General features: G+C 46.0%; 3 protein-coding genes and 1 non-coding gene across 4 annotated transcripts; 2 read left to right on the top strand and 2 right to left on the bottom strand.

The window, feature by feature from the left end:
- The first annotated feature begins 1,875 nt into the window (after nt 1–1,875).
- On the top strand, nt 1,876–6,861 carry RPL39 (ribosomal protein L39). The gene is made up of 3 exons (XM_075260350.1): nt 1,876–1,954; nt 5,311–5,414; nt 6,681–6,861. The coding sequence occupies exons 1-3, from the start codon at nt 1,952–1,954 to the stop codon at nt 6,727–6,729; spliced, it is 156 nt and encodes a 51-aa protein (XP_075116451.1). The 5' UTR covers nt 1,876–1,951; the 3' UTR covers nt 6,730–6,861.
- LOC142185784 (small nucleolar RNA SNORA69) lies at nt 6,468–6,600 on the top strand. Its single transcript, XR_012711959.1, has one exon. It is a non-coding gene; the product is annotated as a small nucleolar RNA SNORA69 (small nucleolar RNA).
- A 3,912-nt stretch (nt 6,862–10,773) lies between the features above and the next one.
- Nucleotides 10,774–13,965, bottom strand: SOWAHD (sosondowah ankyrin repeat domain family member D). Its single transcript, XM_075261067.1, has 2 exons — nt 13,871–13,965; nt 10,774–12,424 (listed from the first exon to the last, which is right to left on the bottom strand). The coding sequence occupies exon 2, from the start codon at nt 12,277–12,279 to the stop codon at nt 11,356–11,358; it is 924 nt and encodes a 307-aa protein (XP_075117168.1). The 5' UTR covers nt 12,280–12,424; nt 13,871–13,965; the 3' UTR covers nt 10,774–11,355.
- Nucleotides 13,966–16,586: 2,621 nt separating this feature from the next.
- Nucleotides 16,587–20,505, bottom strand: LOC142185427 (protein EOLA1-like). Its single transcript, XM_075260857.1, has 3 exons — nt 20,427–20,505; nt 20,082–20,357; nt 16,587–17,664 (listed from the first exon to the last, which is right to left on the bottom strand). The coding sequence occupies exons 2-3, from the start codon at nt 20,332–20,334 to the stop codon at nt 17,450–17,452; spliced, it is 468 nt and encodes a 155-aa protein (XP_075116958.1). The 5' UTR covers nt 20,335–20,357; nt 20,427–20,505; the 3' UTR covers nt 16,587–17,449.
- Between the last annotated feature and the right edge of the window lie 582 nt (nt 20,506–21,087).

A 21,087-nucleotide genomic window follows, 5' to 3' on the forward strand; every position in this document is an offset into this window, starting at 1 on the left:
TTTTATTTTTTAATTTTATTTATTTTTTTAAACCAAAATAAATCCAGAATAAGGCCCAGTTCACATCTGCGTGTGGTAATCCGTTAGGGGAGTCTTCTTGGGGACCCTGTGATGGGAAGACCGAACACATTAGAAAGCGCCACCACTATGCATAGATAGATGCATGTCAGATAAATCGCCCTTCTACATGAAGTCTTTTCCATCAGCTTCTTTTTCTTGTATCTGCCATAGTCTTCGTTCTTTACACCTTGCTGGGCCTTGTAGTTGCACAGAAACATGTTTAACCACTTCCGGACCGCCCATAGACTATAGACGTCCGGATAGTGGTTGCCTTGTTCTTACAGGATGTGTCGGTACATCCAATCAGAACACAGCAGCTGCACGGAGATTGTGCAGCTGCTGATACTGGGAGCCGGCTGTAACTTCAGCCGGAGCTCCCAGAGAGATGGCAGGGAAGGTTTATTCCCGTCCCTGCCTTCTCGATCGCTGTGTATACAGCATTCAATGAGCACAACCATGATGGGGCTGCCCTCTGACCTGGCGGTCACGTGATCCACCGGGCTCAGTGTCTTGCAAGAGCTGCTGGGTCCTACAGGATCCAGATCAGCTCTGTATACTGTGTATACAGCGTGCAGGAGGCTAAATGTACCAGCCCCAGGTATAGGAGAAATCAGCCTCTAATACAAAAAAAAAAAAGGTGATCAGATGTCCCCAAAGGTCTCTTATGGGGACAGCATCTGCAAAAAAAAATATTTAAAAAATTAATAAGTTTTTAAAAAAAATTAAATGAAATAATAAAAAAATAAGCAAAATAATACGCCAATAAAGTGCTGTTATTAAAAGTTATAGCCCTGCCCCCGACGACACCATACAAAATAAAAATTACCGTAACGGAGAGGAAAAACTATTTTATAAAGTTTTTCAGTGACACTTTGTGTGATTAAATAAAAAAGAAAAGTGAAAACCAGACACAGTTTTCCTTCTATTTTGTTTATATTTCCCCAGATATAAATAAAATTAAAACACATTCGAAAATAAAAACAACATAAAAATAAATCCCAATGTGTCCCCGAAAAAGGATGCAAAAATTAGTTCACTGAGAAAAACGTTACAGCCCTCAAAACTGCACATACAAAATAAACCGAAAATGTGTCTGGTCCTGGAGCACAAACTGGCCTGTGCCTGGCTGTCCTGACCCCTGTGCCGTGCCTGGCTGTCCTGACCCCTGGGCCGTGCCTGGCTGTCCTGACCCCTGTGCCGTGCCTGGCTGTCCTGACCCCTGTGCCGTGCCTGGCTGTCCTGACCCCTGTGCCGTGCCTGGCTCTCCTGACCCCTGTGCCGTGCCTGGCTGTCCTGACCCCTGTGCCGTGCCTTGCTCTCCTGACCCCTGTGCCGTGCCTGGCTGTCCTGACCCCTGTGCCGTGCCTGGCTGTCCTGACCCCTGTGCCGTGCCTGGCTCTCCTGACCCCTGTGCCGTGCCTGGCTGTCCTGACCCCTGTGCCGTGCCTTGCTCTCCTGACCCCTGTGCCGTGCCTGGCTGTCCTGACCCCTGTGCCGTGCCTGGCTCTCCTGACCCCTGTGCCGTGCCTGGCTCTCCTGACCCCTGTGCCGTGCCTGGCTGTCCTGACCCCTGTGCCGTGCCTGGCTCTCCTGACCCCTGTGCCGTGCCTGGCTCTCCTGACCCCTGTGCCGTGCCTGGCTGTCCTGACCCCTGTGCCGTGCCTGGCTGTCCTGACCCCTGTGCAAGCTATAAAACAAATCCTGCGCATTACTTAGACCTATGCTGCAATTTGCCCTCCGGCCGCTAGATGGCGCTCGTTGTACTGCGCGTGTTAGTAGCGCCCTCCCCTTCCGCCCTCTCTATTCCTCCGCCCTGGTAACCTCTGCCCTCCCGCTTCCGGCTTCCTCTTTCTCACCCGCCATTGTGGTGACAGGGTCTGTGCGATATACGATGGTGAGTGAATCCGGTGCAATCCTCTGCACCGGCGCGGTATGGCGGGGCTGGGGCTGTGCTATGTAGCGGGGGAATCGCCGAGCAGTCGGTTGGTGTGTGTATTGTGCCGAGGGCGGGTGCAGATACTTCTGTGCAGTCTCCGGTCTCCTCCATAGATAATGATGCGCTGGAGGACTACAAGACCCAGAATGGCTTATTAGTGTGTGCGGGGCTGAGGAGAATAGCCTGGGCTGTAATGGCTGAGTATACAGCGTGTGTGTGTAATACTGCTATATACCACTGGCAGCTCTAGGAATGGATTAGTACAATGGAGAGGACGGGCTGATGGGGGAACGAACATGGCTGAGGTGGAATAGATGAGTGTATTGTGTGTGCCTGTTGGTCTGTATACACTCCAGTGTATATATGTGTGTACTGTGTGTCAGTATATATAGAGTCCGGTGTATATATGTGTGTACTGTGTGTCAGTATATATAGACTGCGGTGTGTACTGTGTGTCAGTATATATAGACTGCGGTGTATATATGTGTGTCAGTATATATAGGCTGCGGTGTATATATGTGTGTACTGTGTGTCAGTATATATAGGCTGCGGTGTATATATGTGTGTACTGTGTGTCAGTATATATAGGCTGCGGTGTATATATGTGTGTACTGTGTGTCAGTATATATAGGCTGCGGTGTATATATGTGTGTACTGTGTGTCAGTGTATATATAGGCTGCGGTGTATATATGTGTGTACTGTGTGTCAGTATATATAGGCTGCGGTGTATATATGTGTGTACTGTGTGTCAGTATATATAGAGTCCGGTGTATATATGTGTGTACTGTGTGTCAGTATATATAGACTGCGGTGTATATATGTGTGTACTGTGTGTCAGTATATATAGACTGCGGTGTATATATGTGTGTACTGTGTGTCAGTATATATAGGCTGCGGTGTATATATGTGTGTACTGTGTGTCAGTATATATAGGCTGCGGTGTATATATGTGTGTACTGTGTGTCAGTATATATAGGCTGCGGTGTATATATGTGTGTACTGTGTGTCAGTATATATAGACTGCGGTGTATATATGTGTGTACTGTGTGTCAGTATATATAGAGTCCGGTGTATATATGTGTGTACTGTGTGTCAGTATATATAGGCTGCGGTGTATATATGTGTGTACTGTGTGTCAGTATATATAGGCTGCGGTGTATATATGTGTGTACTGTGTGTCAGTATATATAGGCTGCGGTGTATATATGTGTGTACTGTGTGTCAGTATATATAGAGTCCGGTGTATATATGTGTGTACTGTGTGTCAGTATATATAGACTGCGGTGTATATATGTGTGTACTGTGTGTCAGTATATATAGGCTGCGGTGTATATATGTGTGTACTGTGTGTCAGTATATATAGGCTGTGGTGTATATATGTGTGTACTGTGTGTCAGTATATATAGAGTCCGGTGTATATATGTGTCAGTATATATAGAGTCCGGTGTGTACTGTGTGTCAGTATATATAGAGTCCGGTGTATATATGTGTGTACTGTGTGTCAGTATATATAGGCTGCGGTGTATATATGTGTGTACTGTGTGTCAGTATATATAGAGTCCGGTGTATATATGTGTGTACTGTGTGTCAGTATATATAGGCTGCGGTGTATATATCTGTGTACTGTGTGTCAGTATATATAGGCTGCGGTGTATATATGTGTGTACTGTGTGTCAGTATATATAGAGTCCGGTGTATATATGTGTGTACTGTGTGTCAGTATATATAGAGTCCGGTGTGTACTGTGTGTCAGTATATATAGAGTCCGGTGTATATATGTGTGTACTGTGTGTCAGTATATATAGGCTGCGGTGTATATATGTGTGTACTGTGTGTCAGTATATATAGAGTCCGGTGTATATATGTGTGTACGGTGTGTCAGTATATATGTGTGTACTGTGTGTCAGTATATATAGAGTCCGGTGTATATATGTGTGTACTGTGTGTCAGTATATATAGGCTGCGGTGTGTACTGTGTGTCAGTATATATAGGCTGCGGTGTGTACTGTGTGTCAGTATATATAGGCTGCGGTGTGTACTGTGTGTCAGTATATATAGGCTGCGGTGTGTACTGTGTGTCAGTATATATAGGCTGCGGTGTGTACTGTGTGTCAGTATATATAGGCTGCGGTGTGTACTGTGTGTCAGTATATATAGGCTGCGGTGTGTACTGTGTGTCAGTATATATAGGCTGCGGTGTATATATATGTGTGATGAGATCCTAACGTGTTCCAGCCATGTGGGGTCGGCTAATGCGGCTTTCTGTATCAGTTGTTACTTACATGAATGACCTCTGACCCCCAAAGCCAGTGATCATGGACATCATGACGTCTTATGGGGAGCGGAGCCCACAGCGATGTGATGAGAATTAGGGATTTCCTTATACTATATCTCCCTCCTATTTGAATACCTGGTTGTGCTGCCATGACCCCCCGGGGTGGCTGCTTAGGGACACTATGGAAGCCATTGCTCCACCTGTAGGGTTTGCTGCATGGAGAGTGTTATGTGTAGGTGAAGCAGTCCAGGATTGTAGGGGCCATGATGGAATTGTTGTAGGAGAAGGAAACCCGGCGGTCAGTTTTCAAACGAATGAATGGGTTTGCAAAGTGTCCACCCATGAGCGTCTTCTGGTCTCTGCACCGAAACCTGGTTTTTTTTAACCAGACACAAACTCCTGCATGTCTGACTTTGTGTCGGGTTAAAAAAAATAAACAGTTTCGCCGCAGAGACCAGAAGACGCTCACAGGCGGTCACTTTGCAAACCCATTCATTCATTTGAACACTGACCGCCGGGTTTCTGTCCAGTTTCTTGGGCAGATGATGGAAACCCACAAAGCAGAGACTGGGCGCAGATGTGAACCCGCCCTAAGATAGTTGTCTCATGAAGACGGGTATCAGTCTCTGTTAGGGAAATCCTGATACTAAGTTGCCAGTCATTCATCTCAATGGCCACCAAGTAATCTTACATTTCAGGTCGCTGTAGAGTTGCCCAGCTGGTCTCGGCTTCAGCAGAGTCTTTATACCAGACAGTAATAGATGTTGTGGCGGTCCAGGAAAATACAACTGACTCTCCTATTATCTCATGTGACTTGCTGCTGTATAGTTATTGGGAGCAGCGCCCAGTTCTGTCTATTTGCACCCCATAAATACACCCGGGCTTAGATGAGGAATATTATGGCATATATTGTTTTCCCTATGGAGGAATGAATGAGCCATGTTGCATGCTCCTGTCCCCGGTGCTAATACCTGCTCTAGTACACGCACTTTACACGCTGTCAGATTGCTAATGTGTATTTTATCTTTTTCCGCTCAGTCGTCCCACAAGACCTTCAGAATTAAGAGGTTTCTTGCCAAGAAGCAGAAACAGAACAGGCCAATCCCACAGTGGATCAGAATGAAGACTGGCAATAAGATCAGGTATGTGCCAAGCTTTCCTCACCCGGCGTTTACATTGCTGCCTGTATACTAGGCTGATGGGGTCTGGTATATATTTATGTATATGGGGTCTGGTATATATCTATGTATATGGGCCCCGTCATCTCTAGGAATAGCTTTCAATAGCCTTGTCCTCTGAGGTTCGAGTCAGTCCGTTCCGTTTTTCATGTGGAGAGAAGTCCTGCAAGCAGCGCATTTCTCTCCTGCATTCTTCATGCAGAAACCACACGGACCCCGTTATAGTTTATGGGGTCTGCGGGTTTACTGCTTTTTTATGCAGATTAGGTTTCCGTTAGGGGATCCCCAAGCGAACTCCCCGAATGGAAACCCGTACACAGATGTGGAGCAGGCGGTAGAATACGTCTCTGCTGGTGGGTGCACAATGCTGGGCTCTGTATGTGGGACAATTGGTGCACTGGCTTACTGACTCTGGTATATTGGAGATCGCTGACACACTAACAGCATTTCATTTACCTGCGTCGGACATGTGTTTAGGAATGACAACAGGTCGTGTCTTGAGGATATTCCATAGGGAAACGCCTGTGCTAATGATTTGTTAAAATAACTCCTGTATGGAATATTGAGGACGTTGTGTATACAGAGACGAAACAGAGTTGCACTAGTGAGGTGCACGTGAGATTGGAGACAGAAAGGCTTCTAGGATCTCACATAAGAATTTCCCAAAGTGCACAGTCTGTAGGTTTAGACTGTGGACACGCAGCCATGATGGCCAATGCTGCTACAATGTGGAAAGGGGGGGGGGTCAATTATATCCAAAATGGCAAACACTTCCCACAAATATAAACTGACTCCACGTCCGTAGTCTGGTGCATTTTACCACAAAATCTTACCCTCATTTCTAAAAAAAAAAAAAAAATTAATGGATTCTTATTTGAGTTTTGGGTTGGTTCTGCTCCTGGGTTACCTCCCCCTCCCAGCCCCTATAACACAGGTAGCCTTGAAGAAATATAAAAGCTGAAGGAGCCCATGAACCGGTTCTATTTCTGGTCACATGACCTAAGGGGGGGGTATCCCAATGCAGGTTGCAATTACAGCGCTTCTTTGCAGTAGACGTGCTGTCATTATCCTGCAGATACTAAAGACGTCTGCTTGTTTGATGGCTTTTCTTTCATCCGAGGGAAATCCTTCAGCGCTGACGGCGACAGCTCACTGTGTCTTATATACGAGGTCACTGAGATGAATAGATATTGGATGTCGTGGTGGTAAAACATGTCTTATATCTCACAGGTACAACTCCAAGAGAAGACACTGGAGAAGGACCAAGCTCGGCCTGTAAAGAAGCCGACACATGGCAGACCAAGCTCCCTGTGGGTTCCTTGTGAAGACCTGATAAACATCTTATTATACAGTTATAATTTTGTAGCATTATCGGCTATTTGCATCTGTAATAAATGAAAAGTTACCATCAGCACTTGTCCGTCTGCTTATCCTGTGCAAGACCGAAGCTGGGACCAGTCAGTCATGTGAGCCCAGGGCGGGGAATGGGAAGTATTTATCCCTCCAATTCACTGGGCGACATTGATCAGCGTGATCACATCAATAGCACATCACCTCCTGTCCTGCAGTATCCTATGAGTATTTTCAGAATTGTGGTGTCCGTCCTCTGACAAACTCCTTACATGCCGTGGTTCCTATTGACTGGGGCGGTTCAATGGCTAAATGGCCGTGACCTGTGCTATCTGTGGCCATTGCAGTGGGAGTGTGGCTGCCTATTGGGCTCCACCGTGATCACTTGGGCATCGTGACATAACTGGAGGCTGCTGCAACAGCTGGGTTGGGGGTCAGATCTCCACAGATCACATACTGATTGGGTAGCTCATCAGTATGAGAAATCTGTTTGCAGCAAGAAACCCCATTTGAAGCCTCTTTGCAGATGAGCTCTATGGGGCACCCTCTTCCCAAATCCTTGAATCTACTAAATGGACTGTTAAAAATACTGGTAATGTGAATGGCTCTATTCACGTGGATTGAGTTTTAATTTTGTAGCCGATGGGCTGTCCTTTGTCTTTGCTACATTAAGCAATTCTTTCCAAAATATTGGCTATTGCAACAAATGTTCATCAATTTAAGGCTCTGCTCATACGGAGGAATTTGCTGCAAATTTCGCTACTGAACCTGCCTCCCATTTTTTCAAGGTGCAGAATCTGCAGACACTTCTTTTTTCCCTGCATCCTGCTGCAGTCTCTGCCTCTCATTGAAAACAATGGGATGCGGATTCCAGGAGGATTCTGCTCTGGGTTCGGGGGCCAAATCCATCCCCAAATCTGCAGCAAATTGCTCCATGGGAACACGGCCTTAAAAATGAGCTTCTTTTTTACAATGGTTGCAATAAACCTGAACCAAAAGCCATGAATGTGATCAATGAGTGGCACAGAACGATATAAAATAAATCTGTATCTGGGATCAATAATTGGCACAATAAAATACCATTCATGGCGGTGCAAGCGTTCTGCAAATGCAAGGGAACAGGAAACGCTTTATTTCACCCAAATTACCACAAAAATAATTCATCCTGTAAAAAGCAAAATGTCTGTGTGCAAGGAAGGAACGTGGGAGGCGAGAACAAGGATCCCGGCTATAGTTGTACATTCATGTATAGATTTACATCAGTGTTTAGGAAATAAATCCGCACAATGGATCTCACGAAGTCTATGGCCAGGTCCTCTGGTGCAGAAATCCTACAGCCCCTGTGTAATTGGTAAACCCGGCTCTGCTACATCTGTATCAGTCAGAATTGGGAAATCCAGGGGACTACAAGTATAAGAGCAGCCGTCCTATTGTCAGTCTATGTACTGGCCCCAACAATACGGAAGTCACTGGCAGTGGAACATGCCAGAAACCGCAATGCTTTGTTTAACAAACTTTCCATTACACAGCGGATTAAAATGTGGGACAGTGGAGAGAAGTGGGGAAGACGTGAGACACAAGGTTTCTGAAAATATCTCAAGTTCAAAGTTTGTAGCCAAACAATTGGTAAAATAAAACTTCTGTCCAAATGACTTGAAGAAAACGGCAAGATTGGTTAGAAATCTCAGGTTATGTCTCAGCTCAGATCCAGGCTCACCCTGTTATGCCAATAAAGAGCCTTAAAGGGGGTGTTCGGGGCCCCTAATGCATGTTTCACATGGATGAGCTTTGCACTGGACGGGTCATCAGTATCTGATCTGTGAGGTCTGACCCCGAGACCCCGCACAGATCAGCTATTGTGGCAGCCTCTGGGTGTCCCAAGCTGCTAGTGGCCCGGTGGTATAAGCTATACAGTGGACGGGGCTCCTATTACTTGCTATAGCTAGACATGGAGCGGACAGTCACTCTCCAATACCACTGCTGTATTGCATGAATAGAAACAATGTAACTGCTGCCGATTGTCTGCAATTCCAATGTGGAATATTTTCGGTATGACTGCACCCCGGCTTCTTGTGGGGAGAAACCCCTTCTTACATACTGATGGACTACATCGGTCCAAAGTATGACGAGGCCTTGGCGCTCACTGACCCCTTCTTACATATCCAGACACGGCACCTTCTTTTCCCAGACACTTGCCTTACAAATACAGGAGGGTCCTGCTCCTTATAACAAGGCGATGCGTCATCTTTAAGTCTTTATATCTTAGCGTTTGCACATTTAGTGGTTTATGTTAAATAAGGAAACCTCAGCATTTCCAGGATGTGACAACACCCAAGAAGTATGATGGAGGAGGCGCGGCCGTACACAATACAGACTCCAGCGGAGACGTCACAGGCTCATGGCAGAAGAAGAAACGGGCAACGAACTTCATATTTCTTCTATTGCCTGTCTGACTCCTTAGTAGAGAATGTTCTGGACATACCTTACGCTGGGTTCACACCTGCGTTCATGTCTCCGTTCTATGGTTTCCATCTTCTGCATGCCAGAAGACGGAAAGCACAGACCGGGTCCGGCCGTGAGCGGCGGTGAGCGTTTTATGCTCTCCGCCGCAAAACTGGATTTTTTATCCGGACACAGAGTACTGCATGTCCGACTCTGTGTCCGGATTATAAAACCCGGTTTTGCGGCGGAGAGCATAAAACGCTCACCGCCGCTCACGGCCGGACATCTTTCTCACCCATTCAAATGAATGGGTGAGAGAGACTCCTGCAGGCTTCCGTCTCCTGCCTCTGTTTTAGGCAGGAAACGGAAACCTGAAGTACGGAGACCGGGCGCAGATGTGAACGAGCCCTTAGTCTGTGTGGGCACTTAGTATAGAACCCTCTTCATATACAGTAGTCAGTTTGGCTACTTAGTTTCTGCACATACTGTAGTCTGGCTACTTAGTGCAGAAGGTTCTGTGTATACAGTAGTCTATATGGCTGCCTAGTATAGAATGCTCTGTATATACCCTGTTTCCCTGAAAATAAGACCCCCCCCCCCCCCCCCCCTTCACCTTCTGGATCACATACAACCAGCAGTCATGCCGGCGCTCCGCTAAGGAAGCATCAGCATGACTGCTGATTGTTCCCCGCTCCAGCCGCTGCATAAGACATCCCCCGAAAATAAGAAAAGTCATATATTTCGTTTGATAATTAATTATAAGAGACTGTCTTATTTTTGGGGAAACAGGGTACCATAGTCTGTACGGCTCCTTAGTACAGATCCGTCTCCATATACTATAGTTACTACAGAACATTTCCCTTGTACTTCTGTATTGGAACCTTTCAGCTCAGTGAGGAGACATTTACCAGGGTGCAGCATTTTCTGGTGCAGATTTGGGGCCTAGCTGTTTATGCCAAAAAAAAAAAAGCCACTTTGTCCTTTTTTCAGCTCTTGTAAAAATTTAGAGCAGGTTGTGGAGGCCTCGACCCCACAGATGTAATATAAGTCACAGCAGAATACTCATGATTTATACCTATGGCATAGAGTTCATCGCACGGTCCTGGTGCAGAGAACCGTGCGATATACCGACCTTAATACATTACCCCTGGTGTATACAGAGATATTCTACTTTAGAGGAAAATACCTCTGTATACTCCTATCCATGACACTGTATATCCCTATAACACTTCCAAACCATAACCCCATATCATGCACGCTATAAAGGCAGCGGTATAAATAAGCTGCACATACATTCAGATTCTCATTGCCTGACACCATGTTACTGCGGTAATCTTTAGAAGACATTGATTGCTTGTCAGAAAATTTTATTTCAGGTTACCAAAAAAAAGAAACGTTCAGTCTAACAATTGTAACAATCTTACAATTTGAACATGACAATATTAAAAGGTGACCCTATAGGGGGCTCCACCCGCAGAGCCGTGTTCAGACTATTGTACTATTCTTAGACTATCACCATTACACCATGACAGTGGATTCTTTTTGCAGGCCCACATGAGCCCATGTCACAGGATATCCTGAATCCTACAGCTAGGCTATCTTTGGTCATGGCTGTAGGTTTGCATTGTTTTACTATTCAAAGAGCAAAACCTAAAATGGTTTATGTGAGTAAGCCCGACGTTAGAGTGGCGACTGCCACTTTGTTATTTTGGCTACAACCCTACATATACGGTAAAGCACCATGGACTAATGCTGTGCTAAAAATACATAATAATAAATCTCATCGTTGTCCAATGTGTAACCCGCCCCAGCCCCGGGCAGCAGTCATGGCTACTATGTATCTGTATACGTGTGCAAGACTCATAACTGCGATATCAAGGCAACTTTCCAACCTATTAGGACATATGGATCACATGATGGAGGATTCATGACTTGAGATTCTCATCTATTAGCCAAAGTGCTTTGGAGTGTTCTCTGTAATATGAAAGGGTTGTGCAGGACCACATTTCATCTGCAGCATAAACAACGTCCCGTTTCCATTACCAAAAATAAACTAGTGCAATTCCCGTGCATTCATCTTGATGGTTGACATAAGATACAACTCCGTCTAGGTTTACCAGTTCTTAAGAAAACTATAAGCATTCCTTATAAAGTTCCTGAAGGGCGCTACTGACAAGGCTACTTTAGGTAGAGCATCCACTTCGTCGTAGCCCTGTCGTACCATTCTCTGTAGAGTCGCTGCATGACTGTTGTTATTGTTGTTCATGCCAGCCGTTGCACCAGCCTCCTCTTCTTCAGGAGCGCCTAGGAGTACCAAAAGGTTCCTGTCAGTCTTGAGCTTTAGGTATTGCCAAGCTTTTCGTCCGTTATGGTCACGAATATGGATGTCAGCATTGTATGCCCCAACCAGAACTTTGATGACCATGGCGTGCCCCTGTAATGCCGCAATATGGAGTGGGGTTAAACCACCGCTAGCACGAGTGTTGACATCTAAAAAGTAGCAAGTGGCGCTTGCAAAATCCATAAGCTTTATTAAGTCCTCGTGGTGGCCATGTTTGGCAATCCAATGGATCACAGAGTAACCAGTCACAAAGTCTTTTTTGTAGAGCAAGCTGGGATCCTGCTGCAGGGAGTCCTGGAGATCCTCGAAGTTGCCTTCTGCAACCATTAACATCCATGCATGCTCCACCGGGTCAAGCACCAAATCACTGGTACCCGATTCTTGCAGCTGCTGATCCTGAGCATCAATGGCATCAAAACTAGCTGCAGAGATCCATGCTCCACCAAACGGCAGCGACCCGGTTGTGCTCCATAGACTTCCTCTCATTCCTCTTTTCCTTTTGCTTATGGTGGCAGGTGACGGAGTCCTGCTCATACTTTCCATCCTCTTCATGCTTCTTGCATCTCGTATAAAGGAAGATCTGTTCTCCACGTCTTCCTCTGTGCTGCCGTTTGGCTTCTTCACCATGTTCTCCAGAGACTTCTTCTTCTCCCATACCTTTTTGCTCGTATCCTGCCAATCTATGTTGGGATCCATTTTCCAGCACAGGACTCAAGAGTCACATCGGTAACAAGTATTTTCGGGTTGTCCTCTGCCTCCGATTCACAAGACATCTACCAACGTACTGAAGGAACCAGTCGTATCACTTCTTCTTTAAGATGTTGCAAGCTGCTTCCTTTATCTGTTGGCATGTGACAAAGTATATGAAAGCAGGAACAACTGTTTTAACTCTTTATTGACAGTATCACATTCAAGTAAGTCATTCTATCTAAATCATCCAAATTATCATCAACGAGCGACTGCCTATGAAGGATCTGTGCTGGGAACCGGCTTCTCGCCAAACCTGTACAGAACCAGCTTTTTTGCACATTGCCAGGGTTCCGTTTAATGTTTGCATTTCTTTTGCAGAGGTAAAGCACGCTTGTGTTACTGCAATGCAAGCCCTGAGAAAAAAACAAGGTGACTCAGCCCCATCCAACAACGTTGCGGACGTTAAAGGGCGTTTCCTGGTGTTGGTGCAGCTATTTATAGGGGTTATGCCCCCCCCCAAGAAAAGATAAATAGTTGATGAGTTGGAGTTTGATCGCTGAGACCCCACAAACCTAAGAACGAGGGGTGTTTTACTACAGGCGCACCCCCCACTATATTTAGTGCTGAAGGACAGCACAAACAGAGGAGGGGGGTACGCCTTTGCGGTTACATTCCCAATAGGGGTAAAACACCCTCATTCTCAGGACCGGTCAGCAATTTATTCTCTATCCTATGGATAAAGGATATTTTTTTGTGGAATACCCCTTTAAACGGGCCGCAGCGTTTTGGCAAGTGCCGCATCCTCTTACTTGTTTACACTGTTCCGTGTAGCAGAGCCCTGCACTTTTACTAGCAGCTGTCTCTAGTATTACAGCTCAGTCCTATTTGTTTCATGGGACAAAGCTGTAGTAGATTGTAGTAAAAGTCACGGCCATTACTAAGAAGGTGGAGCTGTTCCAGATCTACACTGAAGGGGATGCGGTGTTGCCCTTTGAAACAACAGATTAGTGGGGTGCGATGGTTTCTCTGTTCTAGAACAACGCTGTTCACAGTATTAGAGGCATGCAAGGATTGGTTATTATATACCAAAGCTAGCCATACATTGTCAGCCATTACTATAGGCAATGGACGGGCGGCATGAGACTGAAGAATCCCGGCAAGTAGTCAAATGGCCGAGACAGACGACCGCTATACATGATGACATATAAGTCTCAGCCAAAGAAACCTCATCTATTGTAGGCTCTGTAAGTGAATTCCCACTAGGACATCATGGTGGTCTGGAATTGGACAAGGGCGACATTTGCTTGAGTTTTGTCTGCTGGCCAATAAGATGCTTTGTATTACATGGGCTATAGGGTTTCTATAGGAGCTTGAGATACGAGAAACATATTGTGAGCTCAACGGGGAAAAGAACGAATGTGAATCTATTACTGAGCCCTGCTGGGAATACGTCAGTGCCATATACATAGAGATGACTAAATAGATAATAACTGATTGCATAGAACGTCTATTAGCTATAGGTTATTACATATCAGTACAGAATACATACATACATACACAGGTATTACATATAGCACATAGGTATATACATACTTACAGCATTCCCCTGCATGTAAAGGTGAGTCTGCTCAGGAGTTGCCAGTCTCTAACCTGTGATCTGGACAATGTCCACGTCCCTCCCTTCTGTATCTAATAATCGGATCCCTTCCGTCTTCCTGTGGGGTTTTGCCAAAAGTCACTAACAGTAACAAGGTTTTCTTAGCCGTGACCTCTGCTCCCAGAACAGGTCTGACTAGCTGGCTGCTGTACGCTCGGGCTCACATTCAGGATACATGCAAAGCAGAATACAGGGACAGGGAGGAAGAGAAAGGAATAACATGTCTGCACGGCAGAGAGGTCACATGGAGAGGACCTTAGTGTAATGACTTACTTCCTTTATGAGTCCATAGAGAAAACAGACACCCTGGAAATAGCTGCAAGTACTAGTGCAAAACTGCGACACGGCTTCCACTATATAACTAGTACGGCACGTTCACTATATTTACTCTGCAAATACAGATGGAATCCTCAGAGGTAACAACATACAGGTACGCTCCCAAAATGTGCGGGAGGATCATAGTAAGTGATAGGGGGACTGTCATCTGCCATCACACAACAGGGACATGACCAGGGGCAGATTATAATAAGGGTGAAATGTGTGGTTGCCTGAAGCTGCAAGTGGGCCCAGCAGCAAATTGCCCATTCGTCACCATTATAATTCAACCTTGTCATGAACTGTATCAGCACCGGAGTCTACAGGAGGTATTAGTTGAAAATCTCCTGGCGGGTTCATTTGGACCAAACATCTGAACTGGAACTCCTATTGCTATACTCTCTGCAGACCCTAGAATATTCTATGCGGAGGCCCAGGAGAGGCGAATAGACACAATAAACAGTGTTACTCACCTCCTCTTTGGGCCTCTTGAAGCCACCTGAATGACATCCGGGATTGCTGAGACCCAATCACAAGTCATGTGGGTCATACGCTGACTTGTGAGACCCCGGAGTATAATGGTAGTTTGCAAGTGGCAAACCCTAAAAATTTGGGGTCTATTAGAACCAAAATGTCTGGAAAACTCCCAAGGAGAAGCAATTTAATTATTCCCTATGTATGTGAGGGGGGGGTTGCATTTTTTTTTTTTTTTAGCATAGAGGCCACTCCGGGCTGTTGTGTTGTGCCGGGGCCACTCTGTGACATTATACTACTCGCAGGCCACTATAGGACAATACACTGCGTAGTGGAAATACTATGGGGACATTATTCTGTCACAGGGATCTTCTGGGTGTATTAATGGGTGCACTTTCCTGACAGCTTGGGGGGCCCATAGTACCCTTAAATTTACCCCCCGTTTGGGACAAGTATATGTCATAAAAAGGGGCCTGGAACCCAAGAGGAGACGTGTCCATACAAAAAAAATATTTGCAACAAGCTCAGTACACATGGGCTGTTAGAGATTGGTCAAAAATTGGCAAGTAATTTTTTTGTATTATTGTGCAAAAGTTTTAGGCGGGCATGGTAAAATGTTGCAAAGTGGGACTGTTTAACAAAATAGAAACATTAATAGATCAATTTAATTGACACAATGCAAAGTTATAAAACAGACAATGTGTGATGGGAATAGTGAAAGGATCATCGTGACCCCTCAAACACCTGATCAGCTGGGGTCCTGGGTTTTAGATCCCCACTGATTTGATAAAATATTCTGAGGTGAGGTAATACCAAGGATCTGGAATACTCCTTTACAGGGATTATGCACCTTTTGAAAACTTACATTAAGAGACGCCAGCAATCTATTGGGGTCTGTGTCAGGACCGCACAGATCAGCTGTTTCGCAGATCATGTAATAATGGGCACTGCCCTACTCTCGCACCAGAGGGTACTATAGTTATATCCATTCCTGTATCAAGTCTATGGGACGCCAATGCACTAGCTATAACTGCTGCTATTAATGTGCTGTATAGAGGAGGTAGGGGCCCTGCTCAGAGTCTGCACCGGGGCCCACAAACATTAGTTATGCCACTGACCGCAGCGACATTGTAGCCTTGCGCCGCCATCATCAGCATATTATGCAAGAACAATCAGTGAGTGCGGCAGGAGTAAGACATGTAAAGTATCGATCTGTATCACCATATGATCTGTATTACTTAACCCCTTCCTAGCATGCACCAAAATTGTGGTGCCACCTTTTTGGGGAGGATTGCCATAGCCATGACAGCCAGAGTCTATTAAAGGCTCCCAGGTTTGTCTCAGCATCACATCTACTACAGGCTGCATCAGTTATCAGACCCCCAGGGAGTCTAATAAATACAATATTACGTTTTTTCCATCTTGGTTTTCCTGCTGCAGCCCTCGACATGGAACCTTAGCCTTAAAGGGAGTCTGTCATCCATAAATTGGTTATAAATCTAATCCCAGTACCTCGTTCAGGTGTTGTACTTTACTTCTTATGTCTATTCTGATACCCATTACAATCACCTCTTGTGTATTTACTTCTGTATTGTACTTACTCTTATAGCGTCAGCACTTTACAGATATTGTCACCCCTGTCCCAGGTATCTAAAGTCCCTATCAGGCGGTCTTTGGAGTGTGGGAAGAAACCGAAGCGCACAGAGGAGGGGTCTGGAGTCACTGCTACTATAGGTAATGTCAGTATTAATAAAACCACCATTTAGCTGCAGCAACGTCTGTACATGGCCTAACTACGTGTAACCAAGACATATAGAAAATAATCATGAAATATGACGTCTAGTTTATACAAAGTTTATTCAGCAATAGGAAAAGAACACTCAGCAGTGCACAAACTTAGTCCTTTATTCTAGATTTGTTAAGACAGTATTGCAGATCCAGTTGTGTTGCACTAAATACACTTATCACGGCTCCTTACTGATACGGGCTATACATTATCCTACACAGGATTGGCCAAATGCATAACAGTACTGGTGGTATAGTCACAGATGTGGTGCATTTGTAAACCAACTCTTAGGCCAGGGCAACACACAAAATATAGATGGGAAATTCTGCAGCCTGTTCCTTTGCAATCAGGTGGTTTTTGCAGGGACTCGCCTGCAGCTGAAAGCCAGGATTGAAGTCACATGCTGCAGGTTAAATCCCTTAAGCGCAAGTCTCTTTGTGCTGCATTTACCATCCATGTGACCCGGTCTTCCTTGGCTTAATTTAGACTATTCCTGTGTGCCATAAAAACGGTTGCTCGCCACTGACAGGTCTGTGGCATTTTAGGGCTCGACAAAACCATTGGCCGTTCATAGACATTATGGAAAAGATAATCAGCAAGGAGCGAGTTTTGTTCTTTTCAGATTAAGGAAATATTTCTGTAAACTGATCTGCACCAAAACGAAGGTGCAACTTTTGGCTAGAACCCCAGTGCAAGGCCCTTAGTAAATGTGGGGACAGCTCCTATAGTGCAAACTAAAATATGAACACCCCAATTAACCCCTTAGACAAACGCAAAAGCAGCAAGGAAAGCATACTTTGATGGAACGCAGGGCTAATAGGGCCGTTCCTACCGAATGGATAATATTCTAGGATTATTGTAGGTATTGCTAGAAGATGTCGGGAGACAGGGCTCAGCCACAGTCATTGCCAGATCTCTCCAGGTTGTTGTCCCAATGGCTTAGATTAAGTGGGAATGAAGTAATCCGGTATTATCACTTGCCAAACATCTTTGCCACCTTTTGCTGGAATTGGTTCTAATAACCACCTGGGATTGGAAATCAGTGTCAGGTATTTGCCATCCATTTCTGTTAACAAGGCTTTGTTCTCAAGCTCCGTGACCTCCTCAGCGGGGATAGTTGCTTCAACGTGCTGCCAGGTTACTCCGATGTCAATGAGCCCTGTTAAAAGAAAGAAAGACACATCAAGGGGACGGCCAGACAGTGCAGCAACCTACCTGGAGACCAAGTGTCTGATTTTACAGACTGAGGGATAAGCAATCCCAGTGGACACTGCAAAGTCACAGATCATTTTTTTTTATACTATTTATATACCATGTTGTGCCACTGTACACATAGTCATCTATTAATTAGGGAGAGGTTCAAGTGCAGGCGCCTGGACCATCTCTGCACCAAGCTCACCCCATACAGATGGCTCTGCACACAATGTGGTTGCCCTGGTGCACCTTCACAGTTCAGCTCTCACTCACTACATAACATACGGAGCTGTCCGCTCTCTTGGACCCCTAAGGATAGGGCAAAATAATTAGTCTCAGAAGCCCCTTTTAGGATACCTGTACACTGTGGCCGGTTTGGAGTAACAGTAGCAGATTGCCACTAGTTATGCGCTTCATCTGTACTTGCAACTTGATCCTGTGGCACATACAGGTGACAGACGGCACTTAGTGGTAAAAACATGGCGTCACTTTCGTTTGATTGCAACATGTTTGGGCGCTCGGCTACATAACCAAGTCTTATCTAAATATCCTAAGTATCAAATACGTTCCAGTAATGACGGACGTGTTACCAGTTAAAGTGTCACTAGTAGAGATGAGCGAGTACTGTTGGGATCAGCCGATCCGAACAGCACGCACCATAGAAATGAATGGATGCACCTGGTACTTCCGCTTTGACGGCGGCCGGCCGCTTAACCCCCTGCGTGCCAGCTACACTATCCCGCGATCGACCCATACGTCCATTGCGATCGACCGGTAGATCGCGATCGACGTATCGGGCACCCCTGGTCTAGAGAATTGGTTCTGTGATTCCTGGCGCACATTCAAAAGCAAATGATCAGGTTCTTTTGTGAACACATCTTACCCATGCAGTCATGTCTGTACCTGGAATAGTTATAGGGGGTGCAGAGGTAACAGCCCTGGTGTCTAAGGGGGCACATGGTAATTTGGGGGGTGTAGAAGCTTCAGGTTACACTTCTTTCTGCACCTGAACTTTACATGCACCTTAGTTGCAGATCACAGCATATCTAAGTTACACAGGACACAATTTTCAACAATACTAATAATCCAACCCCTTAATTAACACCTCCTAATAGCTCTAAGCTAAGCAAAATCTGTAGCGGTGCTCCCTGCTACCAAGTGGTATCTATAATATTAGCATCTTGTGTTGTACAGAGGTCTTTGGGTCCCCTGATTCTACCTCTGCAGCCCCTATATCCATACACATACTCCTTGGCCTCAATACTGGATGTCTGTATAGAGAAAACTTCTGGACTTTCTGCGATAAGTGCGGTCAGACAAACCAGGATCCGTTTCCACCCGTTTTCCCCACATTGCCTTAACACTGCAGCCCGCCAGACATGTGGGGCATTATAGAATAAAGGGGCATTAGCGTGAAGGGGTTATCCAGGGCCCGTCTAAAACAAACTTCCTCTGTGGTTCTATTTCAGCTGAAACTTATTTTTTTTGTGCCAATTTTGACCATGGCTCACAGGATTGTAACCAGCACCTGCAGAAATCTGCCTCGTCCCTCTTCCTCAGCGGTAGGACATGTACTATGGGGTTTGGCTTTACTATCACTACGATCTACTCCGCCAGTCCCATAGCACAGGTAACCTAATATGGGAGAGGTGGAGCGACTCAGGTGCTGCTTCTGAGCATATGACGGAGTCAGAACCAGCATGGAAATCCAAGGTTCGGCCAATAGACCCGGGGAGAAACAGTTTATAAACAGTCCCTGGACATCCCCTTTAAGGGCACGTTGGTCACTGGTTATGGAGAACATCCAGCCTAATCATCTCAATGAATACATAGGCAACCTGCTTGATTTTCAGGTGGGGTCTGCCCAGAACGCCCATTCAAGTGAATAGAAGAAGGAAGCTTTCTGCAATGTATTGCATAGCAGGTCCCATCAAAGTCTGCTGTGTGAACCTAGCCCAGGAGAAGTATTGTAGGTTTTTTTGGTGAACTTTTTACGGGAAAACTAGCAGTTTGTGGGGGAACTCTGGCTGACGTAGTGCAAGTAATAGTCAGTTAAAGTGAGAATGCAGCTTATGTCTCTCTGGCGCTCTGTGTTACCATAAGTGAGATCTCAGAAACAATTCACACCATCAGTATAGGAGGGTTATGGCGCTAAGGGGTGCACGACACGCCCACCGTGCACCATCCAGCTCATTTACATATTGATTAATAAGGTAATTATCAAAAATGGGAGGGCTTTTTACAAACTAATATCCTTATTCAGGCATATCTAGCTCATAACCCATAAATCTGCTGATAGAGCCCCTTTAAGGTGCCACATTACAAGTACAGGGGCCAGAGTTGTGCAGACTGGAGTGACCCCCAATAAAACAGCTCACCCACCTGCAATAACTCCCCTGCCGAACCGCTCCCCTTGCTCCACCAGGTCCTGCACCTCCTCAAATGTCATCCCCATCCTGTTCTGCAGCACGTCCCTCCACTGCTCCTTCTCCCAGTCATTGACAGCAATGTGCACGGCCAGGGTGCGGTACCGATGTTCGGCCAGCAGAGGGCGCCAGCGCGATTCCACCGTCTTCATGCCGTTCAGGATGAGGCCTGCATAGGGCTGGCGGAAGGAGAGGCAGCCGAACTCCATGTCCGCCGCGGCGTCTGTCCGACCTGGAAGGAGGCGAAAGCGTCAATAAGAAAGGCCGAGAGTCTCAGAGTGCGCAGAGCGCCATCACTCACCGCTAACTCCGGAGACACCGCCACAACCTATGCCGCATGGTTACCAGCTTGTCTACATAAAGAAAACTCCAACTCCCAGAATCCCCCGCTCAGGATTTGTATGGAACAACTTTATTGAAATCACAAAAGTGCAGAGTTCACAATAAGATGTCCTGGACGATGACATAGACTTGTGTTATCCTTTAAAGGGATTCTACCATTAAAACCTCTTCTTTTGTAGATAAGACGTCAGAATAGTCTTTAGAAAGTCTATTCGTCTCTAACCTTTAGGTGTGATCTCCGCCGCGCCGTTCCTTAGAAATACCGGTTTTTACCGGTATGTAAATTAGTTCTCTCGCAGCGATGGGGGCGGGCCCGAGCACTGGAAATGCGATGGAGGCGTCCCCACTGCTGCTCCAGAACACGTTCCAGCAACGCCTCTATCTTCGGCTGGATCCTCCCCTTCTTTCGGCGTCTTTCTTCGGCGACGCCTGTGCATTAGGCTCTGCCAGTGAGACGCCAGCAGAGCCAAATGTGTATGCCAGCCGGCGGCCATAGCTCGGAGGCCGCAATTGCGCACATGCGCAGTACGTTCCTCAAAGTCTTCGCCAAACTGCTGATACTTACCTGTCTGTACAGACCCTCCGAAGCCTCGCGTGAGGCTTACTGCGCATGCGCAGTA

This window comes from Leptodactylus fuscus, chromosome 11 (genome assembly GCF_031893055.1).
Source record: "Leptodactylus fuscus isolate aLepFus1 chromosome 11, aLepFus1.hap2, whole genome shotgun sequence".
In the NCBI taxonomy this organism is placed as follows: Eukaryota; Metazoa; Chordata; class Amphibia; order Anura; family Leptodactylidae; genus Leptodactylus; species Leptodactylus fuscus.